Genomic DNA, 20048 nt, shown 5'->3' with positions numbered 1-20048 from the left:
TATGATGAATGATATTTTTGAATTTAAGCATATGAGGAAGATTATCAATCATAATTTTCTCATGTACTTATATCTGTGACTTCGAGACTCCAAAATGACTACTCAGTAAATCGTGAATACTCTTCCACGTGCATGAACAGCAGTCGCAGCTTGCGGGACAAGGAGACTAAGAAACTTTTCTTTTTAATTTAGTAACATGGACTGGGTAACAAGCGCCGCTTAGGCGGTTTGCCTTCAGCTATGGGTTCTGAAAGTACAAGCCATCCACTGCTTGAAATTTCTTGTGAGAAAAATGTGATATGACTTGTTTGCATTTGGTGCATGGTTCACCTAGTCACCTCGCAGTTGGTTTCTACTTGAATTTGTAACCTCTGACTGGTAGGAACTTGTGGACTACTAAAATGACCATTCGTGGCATGTAAGACAACTTAAGTCACAAGCAAGAAAATCAACAGTTTTTCTCCCCCTTTTTTTTTTATTTTCTTTTAATAAATTGAAAGGCTCTATGACTTTTTGTTATTTCTTTATATGTACTATTAATTAATATGTTAAGACTCGAAACTGATCGGGGAGTTGTAAGTCAGGGACGTGTAAAAATCCCATCCCACCGGCCACACCAATACATGTCAACGCTCCAAGCTGACTGGCAAGGTAGACAGTAACTGCATTCCAAGGACTTATATGCTCAGACGTTTTGATCCACCTCCAACCTTCAGGACTTGCTGCCACGATCCCTATTCTTCAAAGGGTGAGGAACTGTTTTGAGTCATTCCACAGCTCATTTTTCCCCCAACCCCAAAAGAAAAGAAATGGGGAAGGAAAACTAGCATCTACCTACCACTAGGGGAGAGAAATTGGGATGTGATAATTAATGGAGGTAAACCAACTTTGGTTCATATTAGGACATATATCACAAGTGAAATTTGATGCGTGCATGAGAAACTAAAATCTAAGTTTGTTTCAACTTCATCGCCTAACCGTCTAATTTTTTTGCCTTTTGAAAAGTGCCCAACCCTTTAATTGACTATAGGGTCTTGGAGAGGTCAAGATTTAATATCAAATTGATATGCAATTGTATCCGGAAAGGAAATTTTATTCATCTTCCATCGCACCCCAATTTATTTTTCAGATTGTGAAAGAAATATTAATTATTACTTAATTAAAGTAAATATGATATTAATTTATCTCAGCAGTAAAATGTCATATCATCAAAATTAAAAATATTCTTAAATTATAAAAATTAAATTTAAGATTAATAAACTAGAAACTATCAAGGAAACAATTCAATATTTTCTGGTGTAAATTTTTCTTTTCGGCGACTCCTTTTTGCTGTGTTCCCATGGAGGGAGGCGCAGGCGCTGAAGTCCAAAAGCATAAAAGCAAGGGCTGACAAAGATCTTTCACATAAAGAAAGAAACTCTATTTGGTCGACTTTCCACCCAAGAATTAACGATGTTGGATTGCATGCCAAATTGCAGTCTTAACCACCCAGTATCCCATTTGTCTGAAATCTTGTTTTGCTGCAAAGTGCGAGCTGGCCTACCTCCAACCTCCCATGTTCCAGTTCCAATTAACAAGTACTAGCATCCAACTTTGTTTTTCCAAAAGGAGGAAATCCTTAGAATCGAAGGCGCCAGTCACGTCCAAATTCGATTCGGCGTTGTCGACTTTGCTTTGCCTTTAACGCGGTGGAAAGGAGAATAGTTTGACTCAGACGGCACAACTGTTTAGTGCAATGATGACGCTAAAGCAGTTGAAGTTGGAACTTAAAGCGAAGTTTCCTCGTAATTTCTTGTCTACAGAAGTCTCCGGTCATGACCACCCCAAGTTGATAATAATAATACCAAGTAATCGCCATCCTCCGCAACTTCCTTGCATTTTCCACTTCTATATTAGAACCACAACATTGATGTATCGGATCAGCCGACCAAACTCGTCGGATTGCGCCGTGCATCTGACGCGGTGTTTTCTTTCCTCACAACATTAAAAAACTGATTTTTTTTTTTAGTATTTCATCAAAGCTACTTTATAGTTTTTTATTAATTCAATTAAATTTAAAAAATAACTTTTTACTAAATTTTTATTTTTTTATTATATTTAAATAAAATTTTATATTTTTATGTTATATTAAATAAATTTTTATAATAAATAATTAATTAATTATTATTATCAACATACTATTTATTATTTATGTCATGTGACATATTAACAATATGATGATGATATAATATGATGATATAATTACTTAAACTGTGATAATTTCATCTTTTATTTTAATATCATGTAATAAAAAAATAAATAACATTTTAATTAATAACACTTAATCAAATATATTCACCTCAAAATAAAAAGTCATTTCTTGAAGAATTACTTGCATAAAAGAAACAAAAAATAAAAGGAACCTCCTTATGGATGTTGTCGGTACTAAACCAAAACAGAATGGAACGAGAAACACTTAAACCCTTCCAAATATTTGCAGCTTAGTCGACATCCGTCGATCAAGTTGCAAGAGTAGATCCATGAAAACGTTGGCACTGTCCTGATACCATACGTCAGGACAAATGGAAATTTCACTTTGGCTTTAGGTAAACATCTCGACAGCGATACATGCATCTCATATGCCTGTCAGATACTTTTCTGATTCATGCCTATATAATCTAGATTGTGTGAATCACGGGAGAAAGAAAACGCCCATACGAATGTTTTGGTTTAAAATGTTATAGATTCATGGAAGAAAAAACTAGCAAAGCTGGTACCCTGACTCTTTCACACATTGAAGTAATATTTCTTTTGATATTATTTATCATAAACTCATATTTTTAATTTTAAAAATATAATTATTAAATAAAAAAAATCTTTATTACTAACCTCAATATTTATCTTATCTCTTAATATGAAAACCGTAACATTATTATTCATTCAATTGTATAATATTCTCATTACATTAACTCTTTCACTTACAAAAAAAAAAAAATTCACCTTAATCCAAACTTCAATTTTAATATTTTTTGTAAAAAATCTCATGTTAATAAAAAGTTAGATAGTCTTTGATACTATTTATTGCTAACTCACATTTTTCTAAAAATTTTACAAATTCCACAAATTGAAGTATTCATTTTGTAGCGTTCAACCACTTCTGAGCTCATTCTGTCTTTTTTCTTGCAAAGTTTACTTTTTCTCCCCTTAATTAAATGAAATTTGTGGCAGATATACCTAAGCAAGCTATCACGTCAAACTGAAACGAACTATTCAATTGAATTCAGAGAAATTGTGCCATTCAGATTCACTCCTACAATTCCAAGAACTTGGTCAAAATTTGGGGGCAGTTGGCACAAGTTTCCAATGTTAAAACTGGATAATAACGTTAATTGATTAGATAATGTTTTGACCCTAAGAAGAAGTGAACTTGACGTGACAATCACAAGGCCCAATAAAATGTGCCAACGCCCGCCAAGTCTCCATCTAGAAATGTCAGAATCGCAGGCTTTCAATAACCATAGGCAACAGCAAAGCCCGCGACCACGGCGTTACAATATTTCGACTTTTCTTGGCGGCCAAAAACCGGGAACATATTTTCTAGTTACTGGCTTTGCTTTAGTCTGCCACCGCTTCATATAGAAATGAAAGCATAGCCGGCTCTAAGAGTATGCTATCCAGTAAGGACACTGTTCTGCCACAACTCTCCCTCTCCCAGACCTCCTAAAAGCAAGATCAATTGAAAATCCCAATTAATTAGACGACCAATTCAAATTCATGCCAAGGTTCACCTTTCATCAAAGAAATTAGATACCATTCACAACAAGGTTGCCCTGATAAACGTTCAACCCGTTCAAACTAAAGTGTGTCTTGGTATCTCAAAAAAATATTTGTTGGTTTAAAGCAAAGCCCACTTGATTTGCAATGCATACTGAATCAAGGAACCCGAAATACATCCCAGTAGGCTTAAACAATGCCCGAAGCAGACCCAAAAGAGATTACGTGCCCAAGTTTGTTCTTCCGTGGATGAGACTTGGGGGAGAGGAGAGAAACAAACTTAAGAAATCTAATTCTGAGTATAGTGGGGTGTCAATACGTTGGAATATCGATGTTTCTATCAAAGCCAAAAACTGATTTTTAATTTTTGATCATAATTACAAGTGGATTCATTAATATTTAAAATGAACAATCCACTCCAAACATGTAAAAACATTAATGTTTCAAATACTCTTCTTTTTTCTCCTCTCTTTTCCTTTCTCTCAGATAGACCTACGGCACTCCTTACACCGACCAACCACTTCACAGCCGAATTTACCCGTGAAATGCCAGATTTGGCCAAATCTTCCCAAGAGGGCACAAGATCTGGACACTCACCCCAGATCTCGCGCTCCCTTAGGGGCACTACATTGTGCTCCCTTGAGGAGGGGAAGGGAGCACCAGATCAGTGCTACCTTGGGAAGCGCAATATGTACTCACCCAATCTAGTCAGATCCCGACTAGATGCGACTGCGAGGTGGCCAGTCAGGAGAGAATTTTTTTTAATAAAAAAAAAAAAATTAAATGTAGAATTATAATTTATATAATGATAATTTTTAAAATTAATAAAAAATAAAATTCTCTTAAAAATATTACCACGTCATCAAATTAATAAAAATATTAACGATTAACTAACGACAGGACTAATGTGTCCAGCGAAAGATAATTTTTGAAACGGATTGTCGATTTTGAATATTAATAGATTCGTGTATAATTATGATCAAAAGTTAAGAGATTAGTGCCTTTTACCCTATAATAATTATTTCAAGGAGTTGAGCAAATCTGAACCTACCCTGATTCTGACATAATATGAGAATGTTCCATCTTATGAGATATGATGCCACAAAGAAAATAGAAAAAGGAAAAAATTTGTTGAAACTAACACAATTTCTCAAACTAGTTAGTATTTTCCAACTAAATTCCCAGGAGAGTCCTATAAAGGTACAGATGTGTCACTGCCAATACTTTTAATGATCATAATAATGCTCATATACGTAGGAGTAATACTAATCTAGTGACTCTTTGCCCGTGCATATACAGATGTTGCAAATTTTTTAAAAATAATCATTATTTGAAGAAAAAATAAAGAAGACGAAACTACAAAAAAGAAGATAAGGGGAGTATTGCAGAAAATTGGAAGAGAACACAGAAAATGGCAAAAACGGAATTACCTTCACTTTGAATCTAGATTACATAAGGGATTATAGCATTTAATACTTGGACACCACCAAGTCAAAGAATCAAGATGGTGTCATAAGTCATAACTTAATCAAACTACTGGCTTCATATTATGGTACCATAGTATAGGAGATAATGGAATTACCATAAAGTGCATTGTAGGATAGCCAACCTCGTTTCCTCCCGGCCCCCAAAAATTTCTTTATTCCACCCAATGATTACCTATGAAAGAAAGGGAACAGATGAGACTTGGGAGAAAAACAAGAGCTACCTGTATTGGAGCTTAACTCATTGACCATTTATAAACATATGACCAAGTGTCAAGTGATCCCACAGAAAAGGGAAAATTAAATCATATAAATGCAAGATGGTCATGCCATGATATTTGATGAAGGATTTTTTTTTTTTTAAAGATGATGTGATTAACTAAGTGCAAAATGAAATTATATAAATGTTGCAGCGATTGATAATATGAAATAGCAATGCAGCAATAACATTGAAAGTGGTTTGAAAGGTGGATGCAGTATTAACAGTGCTACTGTGCTGATAAGAAGAGCTGATACAGTGATGGTGGTAAAAAGGAAACAGTTATGAACTTAGTATCATTTGCTATGAAATACAAAACCCATAATGTCATGAATGTCAAGAATTCCTGATAACTGACCAAATATTCATATTCTCCTCAACTACCATTATGCATTACAGATTCAAACCATTTACAGAAATTATTAAGACAGTCTTGAGTTAGTCTCCACACCAATGTACATTCTTTTGCACTTCCTGTGCTTGTCGAGAAATTTTACTAGCATATGCTGCTGTAACCTTTTTCACTCCCTTTTCTACCCCCATGGACTGGTGGGAAAAGCTATGCTGTATATTTGTTGATGGTAATTGCATCAACAGAAATAAAAACCCGATCATACAAGTATAAAGAGTATATAAAAAGGATCGATCAGGTGAGGCCAGACGTAAGTGTGTATATATCCCACTGCCTGCAAGCTAGATCAAACTTATAATCACAAAAACCCCCACACAGACAACAACAAATTGAACCTTCAAAAATGTATAGAAGGAACATTAGTCTGCAAAAGCATTTCCAATGACAAACGCACATAAATTTAAGAAAATAACATTCTATAACGGTTTTTCATCAGAGTTTAAAGCATTTGAAAATTAAATGTATCTGTCAAAATCCCAAACCAACCGTCAAAAACAGATAAAACCTCATAGAATTGTCAGTTTAAAGTTCAAATTGAACATTTTGAACCAAAAAGAAAAAAGTTTAAACTTTGAACATACCTTAGCTTAGAGTTGCCTATTCGCAACAGCACCAATTGTCAGTTTAAGGTTGCAACTGCCTCAAAATTCGACAAAAAATCTACAACTTTCACGTCTGTAATCGGGCACTAGATCTCAGAAAGTGACTCGCTCTATAATTGGTCACCGTAAACTCACATTCTCCCAACTTAACCCACCCAATCAAATCGTGCCACGTACTTTCCTCCGGCATCGACGCCACAAGTACCATCCTCCCGACCACTATGTTCCTTACCTCCCTCTCCCCCACCGCGATTCTCGCGTCCAAAAACGGCATAGTACATTTCTCCTTAGCGAAGCCGACGCACTTTTCCTTTGCCGCGACCAAACACCCTTCCATTTCACGATCTTCGCAGCGCTCTCTCTCCTTTAAGTCCACTGATTTCCAGCCAACCAGAGATTGCCACCAGGGACGTTTACACTTGTTGGACGCGGTGACGGCGCACCCGATTCTGGCGCCTTCCTCACATTGAGATATGATTTTGGACTGGCAGGATTTGTATGCGGCGGCCCAGGAAGGAAGGTCTTTGAAGGCGAGGAGGTATGAACCGGATGAAGGGTCGTCGGAGGAGCCGGCTGGGATGGGGCCCCGGAGTAAAGGGATGGGGCGGTCGAATTTTATAATTGTTGAGGAAGCGGAGTAGTCCGTCAGGTTTTGGGGTAAGGAAGGGTCCATCCCTCACCGACCGATGGATGAAGAAGCTCAACTGAAATTTCAGGGTACCATTTCAGCAAATACAAAAAACTCTTTCAAGTTAAATATTTTTTTTTCATAAAAATTGGTATAATGTTTAAATAATTCTCCAAACTATTTAAATAAATTTTTATTTTTTTATTATACTCAATCAAGTCTTTGTAAATTAAATAAAATTTTATAATTAATAATTGAAATAAATTTTTTTAATTTAAAAACTATTATAAAGTGATTTGGTAAATTCATAAACTCTTTTTTATACATAAGATGTTTGGCAAAACAATTCATAAAAGTTTTAATTTTGACTAAAATTACCATAAAAGGTATTTGCTCGGTCTTTTTTTTTTATTATTTTAATACCCTTTGCATATAGAGGTAGAAGAGAAAGAAATTGCGATTTGTGTTGAAAAGTGGTGATTTGCAGAGGAAAGGAAAGGTCAGGGAGATCGATTGAGAGAGAAAAATTGAGGTATTTTTTAACAGGAGAATGTTAAGATTATCTCTTTTTTTAAAAACACGTCAGCTTTTCAAGAAATACTTCTCTCTCAATCAATTTCGCTCTCTTCTCATTCTTTTTGCAAATCACCATTCTTCAACACAAATCCAATTTTTCTTTCTTCTACCCTTGTCATTTTATATCTCTATGATCATGTTATCATATTAAATTAACATGTTACATCATTATCAATTACAATATATTAGCATACGACATCAACACCATACGGCATAAAATGACAAATTATATTTTGACTAAATCATTAGTCATGAGAGCTTATTTTACTCAAAATAAAAGTATAAGTGTTTATTTAGCTCAAAATAAAAGTAAAAGAACTCGATTAAACTTAATAAAAAAATTAAGACTTATTTGAATTTTTAAAAAAATTTAAGAGTTTTTTTAGATATTTTGTTTAAAAAAGTTGATACTTAATTAGACGAAAGACACTAAGAGTTTGTTTAAACGCACAAAAATATTTTTCAAAAAATATTTTTTATGTTATAAAATAAAACTTAAAATAACAATTATATGATAAATAAAAAAAAGTATTTAAAAAGAGTAAGAAGATCTTATTCAAGTGTTTATTTACAAAGGAAGTGAGGGGCCTGTTTATAGGCTAATAACCCCTTATATAGATAGAATTTACAAGATGAAGATAGTAATACTAAGATATTAGATGGATGGATTAAATTCTAATATTAATCCAATCTAATCTACACCCAAATCTAGGTATATATAATATGAATGGATATTAACAAAAATATTCATAACACTTCCCCTTAAATATCCATTGTATTAAGAATATGCCTCATTAAAACCTTACTAGAGAAAAATCTTATGGGAAAAAATCCAAGTGAAGGAAAGAAAGTACATAATTCTTTTCAAGAATATACTTTTGAAATACTACCTCATTAAAAACTTTATCAAAAAAAAATCCAGTAGGAAAAACCTTGATGAAAGAAAAAAATAAAATTCGTATTTTACTCCTCCTAATGACTACATTAATTAAGATCTTTAAAACGATTTTTAATCATTTGTACCAACTTTTCAAACGTTGCAATAGGAAGGGCTTTGGTGAATGCTAGATTGTCACTTAAACAGGGTTGTTGAACACTAATATCACTTTTTTCTTGAAAATCATGAGTGAAGATGAACTTTGGCAAAATATATTTTGTCCTATCATCTTTATTGTATCCTTCCTTTATCTAGGGTATGCAAGCAATATTATCCTCATATAATATTATTGGAATTTTCTTTTTGGTTGACAAGTCACACGATTCTCAAATATGTTAAGTTACAGATCTTGACTAAACACATTCACGCCTTATCTCATGAATTGCTAAAATTTCTGTATGGTTGAAAGAAGTAGCAACTATAGTTTGTTTTACAAAATGCCATGAAATAGCCATACCTCCATATGTAAATAAGTAATCTGTCTGGGATCAATCTTTATGTGGATCAGATAAATATTCTGCATTTGTATAACCAATTAAATATGATTTTAATGCATTTGAATAATATAAGCCTATAACTATTGTTCCTCATAGATACTGGAGTATATGTTTAATTTCATTCCAATATCTTCGAGTTGGAAAAAAACTATATTTTGTTAATATTTACAAAAAATAATATATCAGATTGTGTATTGCTAGCAAGATACATTGTGCTTCGATTACAATAAAAATATGGTACTTCAAGATCAAGAAGTTTTTCATCATCTTCACGAGGTCAGAAATGGTATTTTTCACTTTTAATGACCTTACAACCATTGGTAAACTCAATAAATGTGCTTTGTCCATATAAAATTGTTTTAGCACTTTTGCTATATAATTAGATTGATGGACAAAATTTTTATTTGTCAAATGCCCAATCAGAAGACTCAAACATAAATTTGTCTTTCCAAGGTTTTTCATCTCAAATTTTTTCTTTAGGTTATTCACGGTTTCTGATAACTCTTTAAGAGTTTCAATAATATTCAAGTTATCAACATATACAGACCTGAATCTTTTTATAAAACACATGGGTATATAGGATCATCTTTATAACCTTCTTTTAACAAATATTAACTAAAGCGATTACACCACATGTGTTCAGATTGCTTTAATCTATATATATTTATTTAATTTAATCGAATAAATTTTTTAAGAATTCAAATTTTGTGCTTTAGGCAACTTAAATTCTTCAAGGATATTCTTATAAATATCGATATTAAGTGAGCCATATAAATAGGTTGTAGCTACATTCATTAGACGCATTTCAGTCTTCTCACTTATTTCCAGACTAGTTAATATTGTAATTGCATCCATCATAGAGAATATATCATTTCATACTCAATACTAGGTCTTGGGATAAAACCTTGTGTGACAAGTCGTGTTTCATATCTTATAATCTCATTTTTCTCATTTTGTTTTTATACAAATACCTATTTATATTCCACTGGTTTTACACCATTTGGCGTACGGACTACAAGTAAAAAATTTCATGTTTTGCAAGTGAATTCCACATTGATTACATATTTACACATTGGTCAATCATTTTTATGTCTACATTCTTCAATATATTTAAGTTCATGATCTTTATTTTCTTTCATAATATTGAGCACTACATTAAATACAAAAATATCGTCGATGTTTATTTAACTCCAGTTTCATTTTTTCCCATCATGACTTAATTTATTGAGATTTTTTTATTTTTAGTGATTTCAAGTATGTTAATTTCTTCTGAAATTATGTCAGGGATCTCTTCTAGAGTTTATATTTTCTTTTTTTGACCTTTTTGAATATTTGTTCCTTTTTTTTGAGAATTTTATCTATAGAACCAATTGGTTTCCCATGCTATTGGCATGTCTTGTTCTATAAGGATATTAATTTATAGGAGCTTTTGCAAGTGGTATATGAAATTTAGTTATTCTCAGTAGGTCAGTAAATATATTTGGCAATTGATTTGCTATGTTTTGCAAATGAATTATAGTTTGAACTTCAAGTTTACAATGATTTGTGTGAGGATTAAAACTAAATAATAATAATAATATATTCCAAGATATTTCGTTTTCCAACTATTTATTTTCTCCTCTTAATGTTGGAAAAATTATTTCATTAAAATGACAATTGACAAACCTTGCCTTAAATAAATTCCCTGTCAATGGTTTTAGATATTTAATTATAGTGAAGATTCACATCCAACATATATTCTTAATCTCCTTTGAGAACTCATCTTTGTGCATTGTGATAGAGTAATTGAAACATATGCCACACGTCTAAAAATTATTAGATAAAAAATATTTGATTTATGACCGTAAACTAATTATATAAGGAAGAATTTATAATAACTCGTTGACCTGATATGTACAAGTGCTGCTGCATCCAAAATGGCATGCTCTCCAAATAAAAATTGAGAGTTTAGATTTCATAAGTACTAGCCTTACAATCAATTGAAAGTGTTTAATAAACAATTCTATTGGATCATTTTCTGTATGAGTATGAGCAACAAGTTATTCAACAATTATTTCACTAATATGCAATATTCATTAAAGACTTATGACGTAAATTCACCAATATTATAAAAATGAATAGTCTTGATTATATAATCAAGAAAATGTGCTTGCAAATGAATGATTGCAAATGCTAAATTGCAAGCTGATAATAAATACACATGTGACTATCTAGTCGATGCATCTATTAAAACCATAAGATATCTAAATGGTCTATATGATGAATGTATAAATCCATATATATCACCCTAAATATGTTTAAAAAATATAAAAGATTCAGTCCTATCTTTAGCTAGTAATGACTGTATAATTAAATTATCTTCAAAGTAAGCAACACATGAGAATTCATTAGATAAAAAAAAATTTTAGTTTTTCAATAGATGACTACATTTGTTGTCAATAATTTTTTGCATCATTATTGATCCAAGATGACCTAACAGGTCATGCTAAAAATTAAAATCATTAGTAAACTTCTGGTTTACTATAGCATGAGTTTCAATCATTTTAATATTTGTATAGTACAATCTAGAGAATAAAATGAGTAATTTTTTTTATTATTATACACTTATTACCCGAGAAAATAAATGTAATATAGATGTATTAATTGTCTCTTTCATTTATTGTCTCAATATAATATACATTCAGACGAATATCTTTAAAACTTAACAAATATCTTTGTGATGTTGAAAATAATATATCTTCTATTATGAATTTTGTTTCTCAAGGTAGTAAAATATTGACTCTTTTGGAGTCTTCAATTAATCTTATACTACTAGATATTGTATTGATAGCAGTTTCTTCCATTGTCAAGTGGAAAAAATGTTTCTTGTCTATAATGTGTGTTATAACAATGTCTGCTAGACATATATTTACATCATGAATCTTAGATCCAACAAGATGAATATTTATATTTTTTTAATAAAAAAGATATATACAATAAGAAACTTACAAGTTAATATAAAAGAACATTAAATATAGAATTAAATTACATAATAAAAACATATCATTTAAATATAATGAGAACATATAAAAGTATCTTCATAATAGAGTTGTGCTTCTAAAATATACTAACAAACTATTAAAAAATTTCATTTTTGGATATTTTCATTACCAATCAGATGATCAATTCCTCTTTTATGATGGATAAGAAAATCTACAACATCTTGATGTGTTATATCAACTTGGCCATAAGTAAAATCATCTTGAACAAAATTTGCTTTGATAAATTTTTTTCTTTTTGCATCTAGTTATACTTGATATAATTCATCATTTTTTTTCTTTTTAGCACTCAGTGATACTTGATAAAGTTTTTAGCATTCAGTGATGCTTAGTGATGCTTGATAAAGTTCAACAATATATTTCGCCGTATAACAGGAATGTGACTAATGGCCTTTCATGCCACATTAATGACAATATATTTTTTATATTTTTTTATTCTATACATTTTTATCTTTTTTTTTATATGTCTTTACTATTCACCCACTCCTAGTGGGTTAAAAGTATTCATTCACTCTTAATGGGTATAACTAAAGTTATACATCTACTATTGGTGGGTAAAGGTATTCACCCACTTCTGATGGGTAAAGTTATTCTTAGAATTATAATTAGAATAGTGATTGGTAAAGTTATTTCTAGAATTATAATTAGAATAGTGATTAATATAAATTATTATGACATCTTCTTTCATGTCCATGACTATAATAGTTAAATGATATCACATTCACTTCAAGAAATAAAAGGATTTATTATTTTTCGTTAGTAGCTATATGATAACAAATTCACTTTCCAATCAAGGTATAAAATATAATATATAATACATGATAGTAAAATTCATTTTAAGGTTGATTTTTAGAGAATAAAAATAATAAAGAGATATCAAGTCACTTACATGATTTTCTAAAATAAAAAATCAAAAACCAACTATTAAAAGCCTTTTGAGGCGAAAGGATGAAAATAAAATAATATCAATACTTACCTGATTTGCTAAAACCAGAAATCAAAACTCAATCATTGAAATCATTTTGAAGCTTGAAGATGATGAGAACAAAACAATACCAAAATTTGAGTGTTAGAGAATTGTATTGATAACGTATTATGAATTATAACTTGAAATAACAACTATAAGAGAAAGTATTTAGATAGAGAAAAAGTATTTAGAATGAGTAAAAAGATCTTATTCAAGTGTGTATTTACAAATAAAGTGAGAAGTCTATTTATAAGCTAATAACCTCTATCTAGATAGAATTTACAAGATAAAGACAATACTAGGTGATTAGATGGATCAATTAAATTTTAATTTTAATTCAATCTAATCTACAATCAAATTTAGATAAACATAATATGAAAGGATATTCATAAAAATATTCATAATATTTTAAAAAATATTTTCAATAATTTTGAGTGTTTGAAATGAAGGAAAAATTTTTACAAATAAAAAAATAAATTGTAAATTATTTTATATTTGATTTTCGATAAATTATTTTCAATTAGCAAAAAGAGCCTAAATAAAAAATCTTGATACCATCCGCGTAAAAGCAAATGACGTTATGGGATTTCCCGTAGTTAAGAATATATAAATTATTTTTTGTATTTTACTTAAAAAAATATTTTTAATAAATTGATTAGCATTTCGTAAAAGAAATATTTTAATAATCCACTTTTCAATGTTGTTAAAGTTTGCACCTGCAATCACGGCCTCTCATTGAGTCTTCTGCTATGACCAGTTGTGGAAAAGCAAGAATCAGATTGATCTGGTGTGTAGTCGTTACCGTGAAACAGGCCGTACAGAGGAGAAGCCTTATAGGCTCATAGAATTTCTTGCTGAGTTTAAATTCACAAAAGGCAAGAACAATCTTAAAAGAGGCCTCTTTCATCAGTGAACAGCGTTGTTCTTAGTGCACAATCAGAACAGAATAAGGATACTATCAACACCATGTCTCAACTATCACTCACTAAGAATCAGGTGCAGATTCTCGTGGCATTCATCAATGAACATGGAACAAGCTTTGATGATCATCCACCCGCTTCAAACATCCATAAGCAGAAAGCTTTACCGGTCAATTCAACAATAGCTGGTATGATTCCCATTCTACACGTTTAAATGCACAAAACACAATGTTTGACAAGCTTATGAAAACAATTGTATATGCTGTTAATCATCACTCCTGGACCATTGATGCTGGTGCCTCAGACCATATATGTTGTTCCTTGAAATTCTTCACATATGCAAAACCAGTTCACAACATGTTGGTGCAAAAGCCTACTGGTACTAAGGCCTTAGCCACACACGTAGGAAAGGTTAGGCTAACAGCTTCTTTAACCTTGCAAAATGTGCTTTGTGTTCCATCATTCAAGTTCAATTTGATTTCTGTTAGTAAGCTCACTGAAACCAAACAACATTGCATTGTAGTTACTGATTTACATTGCATAATTCCGGAAACAACTCATGGACTGTGATTGATCTTGCTAAGGTGAAAACTGGCCTATTCTTACAAAGAAAGCAGGCCTATACTAAAAGTTGACTTTAATTTGTATGTCCTGTTCTTTTACTTCCCTGGTGTTATATGGATGTGCTTCTTTAAACTTTGTCAATGTTCAAGTTGGGATTAGTAAGCTGCAAAAGTTGAAAACAATGGCTAATGGTAAATGGTAATGGAAGCTGTTATTTTCTTTTATTAATATAGTTACAATATTTCTGGTAGCTGAAATTTTGAATTGATCAGCATCAGCTTTTCCTAAACAAATTGTGCACAAACTGATTAAAAAACAGAACACGTTTTCAATTTAACACACTCTTTTTCATTTCCCATACTTTGCTTCATCTATGTAGACCTGAAAATTGTCTAATCATTCATCATTATATTGTACTAAGTACGCTTACAATTATTTGCGGTACAACAGTTCTATTAGGTATAGTAGTAGTAGTAGTAGTAGGAGTAATTAACAACAATAGCACAAGCTGCCCACCAAGGGACAGAAATATGTCCAACGAAGAAAAGAAAGAAAGAAAGAACGAAAGAAAGAAAAAAGGCGCAAATTTACAATTCCAAAGCCAGTTTCAGGTTTCCATCCATTTCAGAAGGCCATTATCATCCTGGCAAACTCCTCATAGCTGACAAGTCCATCGCCATCCAAGTCTGCTTCTTTGATCATTTGTTCTGCTTCTTCCACGGTCAGTCTTTCTCCCAAATTCATCATTACTTGTCTCAACTGCACACCAATTACATATGGGATTTGGTTAGTGGATGGATCGAGACTGATTTTCTCATATTTAAGTGAAGAATTTGTAGTCAGACATTCCTTGGTGGGAGGGAAAAGGAGCAAGAAAATAAACACAGCTCTGGCTAATTTAGAAAGTACCTACACATACTTTTAAATCAAGACTTAAAAGTAGGTATCTCATATGAGAAGGGTGGTAGGTCTATGCTGCAAATCATTGAGATCATCTGCTGAGACAATGGTGTGCCTGACATCACAAACCATTTGGAATGTGAAAAAGACACTGCCATATGTGGGAGAAAACCAGAGAAGCCTTATTAAATCGACGTGGAACAGAGCTAAAATCTGGTGTGCTGTCAAGTTCATGTGAATATTCAGTAGAATATTAGTATTAGACTTTTTAGACTCATTCAAACTTCAAGTATCCTGGGGAGTTAAAAGACTGAGGAACTATTTGGTAAAAGCAATAAAAGAGAAACTGTGTTGAGAATTGATCATGAGATGACAAATAACAGAACCCAAGCCTTGAATGCTTGATCTAATTGGCAGTCTATTACTTATATTAATAGCTGCCAACCAAATATTCACAGATACAGATTTAATGTTGTTAATTTTGAATTATGTTCAATCCAAATGTTGCAAGTAGAAAGGTTATAGCAGGCATGTTTACCTCATTTGCTGATATAAATCCATCTTGATCCCTGTCGAATACTTTGAAAGCTTCTTTCAGTTCATCGGCCACGTTTTCCTGTGAGATTCATGTTTGCATTATTATCAGTTTCCAGAAAACGATGAGAACAGCAAGCATCCAAAATAAACTGAAGGAAAATTTGACAAGTCTTTCTAAACGGATTACCTTCATTTTTGTTGCCATAATATTTAAGAAATCTTCAAAATCAATGGTCCTATTTCCTTCAACATCAACCTCACTAATCATGTCTTGAACTTCTTCTTTTGTAGGGTTTCCATCTAACGTTTGGATCACTGTTGCCAATTCTTCCATGGTAACGAAGCCTGCACATTAGAGGGCAACACCTATGTTCAAAAGAAGAGGGGGAAAATTAATGCTTAGGATCTATGTGGGAACTTAAAACAGTGATATATACCATCTGAATCTTTGTCAATCAGGCAAAAGGCTTCACGAAACTCGGCAATTTGATCTTCCGTTAATGTATCTGGCATGATGATTTCAGCTTTCTGGCTTTTACTCTCTAGCAAAACTAAAGAAACTCTTGTGTTGTTGAAGGATGAATGAAATGGAAACAAGGAAAGAAAGCTAGTGCATGTTGCTGCTGCCCTTCTCTACAAGATGGCATATAAAGAGGGGGTTGGTAAGAAATCAATGAGCCTGAGTGATAGGAGATAGTCAAACACGCTTGAGTCTAAATTCCATTCAAAGCCAGAAACTTTCTAGATAATTAAGGAGGCCTTGAATCAACGCCCAAAAATGGGGGTTTAGATTTTCAATGAAACTCTTTGGCCTGGACTGGGCATTCTTCTAATTCTGGAGTCAGCTAGACCATGACTTTATTTTAATTACTACGTATTATTTTGATTAAAGTCCTTAAGCATGACAAAAGGAACAGTGTTTGATCCAACTAATTATGGTCAAAGAGATTATAGTTTGAACATTTTTTTCTAGCATGTGATTGGGATGTCAGCAAATCCCCTTGCTCAAATAAACCTTACTAATTTCCTTTTTCTTTACCCATGATGATGGAAATAATGGCCATTTGACAAAAAAAGTGGCAGCCAACATTGAATAAATGTTCAAGTCGATTTCATATTAATTGAGCATCCAGCGGTAGTTTCCCATAGCAGATTTTGCAAAATGCCTTTAATTGGAACCCAAGTTATTATTATAAGACCATAAAATCCAGCAAAGAATATTCATGCAAATCAAATATAATAAAATCTTATTTCCAAGTGATTTGGCAGAATTGAATTTCATTGACCATCGTTAGGGTTGGTCAAAACTAAATCCATTAATTGTAAGCTTGTTCTATTTTTTATGGTTCAAGTTCAAGTTTTTGCCCTTGTTTTACTTCCTACGCGTTTCAAACAAGATTGCCCCTTCTAGACTTGGCTATACTTATACCTTTCTATTGTTGAATGATCCTCTTTGCCTATAGTGAGATTATTCATTTTTAAATTCAGACTATTTATTTCTATTTTGTCAAAAGTGAATGTCGAAAACTTTTGATTAAAAATAACAAAAAAAGCAACTAAAATGATAAACAAATTCAAATATAATTACTTCATATAAAATTATAATCAAAAGTTTTATTTATCACAAAATTTAAAAATTTAATTATTCAAAGGTTTTTTGTTTTATATCCTCAAATAAAAATAATAATAAAAGTAATATTACATACCTATGCAATTTCATGGAGCCATTAATTTTGTTAATTAAATATATAGATTATTGTTCTGAAAAAAGAGTTAAGAGGGTTTGAGCCTTATAGGTCTTTAGTCTTCCCACCGAAACAAATAGCGGTTCATGGAAGGGAAGGCCATCCAGGCCCACACCCAGGTCGACTATAAGTGGGCTTGGACCAATTTTAACTTTGAAAGTTGAAGTTGCAGTTAAGAGCAATTCAATTCGGTCCAAATGATTAGTACTCTTTATTTTGTACGTAAACAATATAAAGTTATAATTTATTAATCATATATATATAATTAAAATTAGTAAAAGAGTCTTAGACAAATTCAAGATTGATTTCCTAAAAGAAAAGAAATTCAAGATTCAAACTGTATTAAAACTATTTTTTACCATAAAGGTTTAAGACTAATTTATTTATACCCAAACTTGATTAGTGAATATTTGTTTTTATAAAATTATTATTTTTTAATAGTTATATGCTCATTTTAGGATCCCATATTTGTTAATTTTTCACTTGAAGATTAATTTAGTATTGATATAATATTTAAGAAAAATTTTGAACTATTCAAAAAATTTTAAATCAATTCTTTTTTTTTTATTGTATTTAATCAAATTTTGAACAAAAAAAGTACTTAGAATTAACAATTGATTAATTGTTCTTAATCAAAATATTACTTGTCATTATATGTTGTTGAAAAATAATGTATTTCATAAGATTTAAACATCCCACATAGCTAAAGTACAAAAGAGGTGAGTGCATTATATATGAAAACCCATTACGAACTTACTGCAAGTAAGGAAAAACGAGTGAGCTTGCATGCACACAAAATTGGGCTAAACCTTGAGGAAATGCAAATTTCTCCCTTGCACGTGGGCTAGGCCCAAGTGAACGTTTTGTACCTTGGCTTAATATTTTTATTCTCATACTTTTTCTCTGTTTTCCTTTCATTTCTTGTTAGGTTTTCTTTTTCCTGTAAAATCTTTCTGCTACTTTTGCTATCCTTTACTAGTTTATACAAAATATAAGGAAGGGTCTGTTGAATCTTGAAGAATAACCGTTATAGTCCTTTTGCACTGAGTCTTGTACTCCAAAAAGACAAAAATTATCCATAAGGATAATGATACCACGCCTCAAACTTTTTACTATTTTATTTGTTTTATTAAATTTTCAATTCTTTCTCAGTTTATTTTTAATATTCTTAAGGATAATGGATTCTCACATTGATACAAAATATAAGGAAGGGTCTGTTGAATCCTTGAAGATAACCGCTATAGTCTTTTTGCACCGAGTCTTATACTCTAAAATGGCAAAAATTATCCATAAAGATAGTGATACAATACCTCAAACTTTTTACTATTTTATTTGTTTTATTAAATTTTCAATTCTATCTCAATTTATTTTTAATATTCTTAAGGATAATGGATTCCCACATTGATAATATTGCTACCATTGTTCTTATCGCTGCCTCTGTCCCTACTGCCACCACTATTGTCAATGGTTCCACCATGGTTGCCACTCCATGGATTGTTCCTCCTATGCCTTTAGTGTCATATGCCAAACCATTTTCAAATATTTTCAAAATTGAGGTTTTTAATGGCAGAAACTTCAAAAGATGGCAAGAAAGGATTTTTTCAATCCCCGATGTTCATGGGGTGGCTTTTGCGCTAATTGATTCCAAGTTAGATGATGTCAAGATGTTGGAACCATGGATGTACACAAATAAAGTATGTAGGCAAACGATCATTAACACACTATTTAATGAGCTATTTGATGTATACAGTCCCTACAAAGAAGCAAAGCAAATATGAAAGTTAATGATTGCCAAATACACTACTAAAGATGTTGGGAAACAGAAGTTCGTGATTGGCAACTTCTATCGCTGAAAAATGATAGATGACAAGAACATCAAGAGTCAGATCAATGAATACCACAAGTTGATGGATGATTTGAAGGTTGAAAAAATCAACTTGTAAGAAGAGTTTATTACTGGGTTGCTAATTGAGAAACTGCTAGAATCCTAGAATGGATACAAGCAACAACTGTGTAGACACTTAAATTTTGACAAATAATAAATCAAAATTAAATATTAATTAAAAATTAATTAATTGAATAATTAGAATATAAAAAAAAGAGTACTGACAGAGCGCGAACGCCCCTGCCAATACCACCACTATAGTGCCAGACTCGAAAAACTCGCGTCTGGCAGAGTAGTGGAGCGTGCCCCCTCTAGAAGCCATAAACGAGTATAAAGGGAGAGAG

The 20048-nt window shown here is 31.8% G+C and overlaps 2 protein-coding genes across 3 annotated transcripts; both read right to left on the bottom strand.

Moving 5' to 3' along the window:
* Window positions 1–5165: 5165 nt before the first annotated feature.
* Window positions 5166–7279, bottom strand: LOC18613265 (uncharacterized). Its single transcript, XM_018114036.2, has 2 exons — window positions 6490–7279; window positions 5166–5412 (listed from the first exon to the last, which is right to left on the bottom strand). The coding sequence occupies exon 1, from the start codon at window positions 7181–7183 to the stop codon at window positions 6578–6580; it is 606 nt and encodes a 201-aa protein (XP_017969525.2). The 5' UTR covers window positions 7184–7279; the 3' UTR covers window positions 5166–5412; window positions 6490–6577.
* Window positions 7280–15013: 7734 nt separating this feature from the next.
* Window positions 15014–16851, bottom strand: LOC18613263 (calmodulin-like). 2 transcript variants are annotated; one of them, XM_018115229.2, is made up of 4 exons: window positions 16512–16851; window positions 16262–16440; window positions 16076–16153; window positions 15014–15396 (listed from the first exon to the last, which is right to left on the bottom strand). In XM_018115229.2, exons 2-4 carry the CDS (start codon window positions 16406–16408, stop codon window positions 15262–15264), a joined length of 360 nt encoding a protein of 119 aa, XP_017970718.1. In that variant the 5' UTR covers window positions 16409–16440; window positions 16512–16851; the 3' UTR covers window positions 15014–15261. The 2 variants fall into 2 exon arrangements, with proteins under 2 accessions (XP_017970718.1, XP_017970717.1); XM_018115228.2 differs by having other exon boundaries at window positions 16262–16419; window positions 16512–16842.
* Window positions 16852–20048: the final 3197 nt, after the last annotated feature.

Source organism: Theobroma cacao, chromosome 1, assembly GCF_053813885.1.
Source record: "Theobroma cacao isolate CCN51 chromosome 1, ASM5381388v1, whole genome shotgun sequence".
Classification (NCBI taxonomy): Eukaryota; Viridiplantae; Streptophyta; class Magnoliopsida; order Malvales; family Malvaceae; genus Theobroma; species Theobroma cacao.
This window is presented reverse-complemented; position numbering and strand designations above follow the sequence as displayed.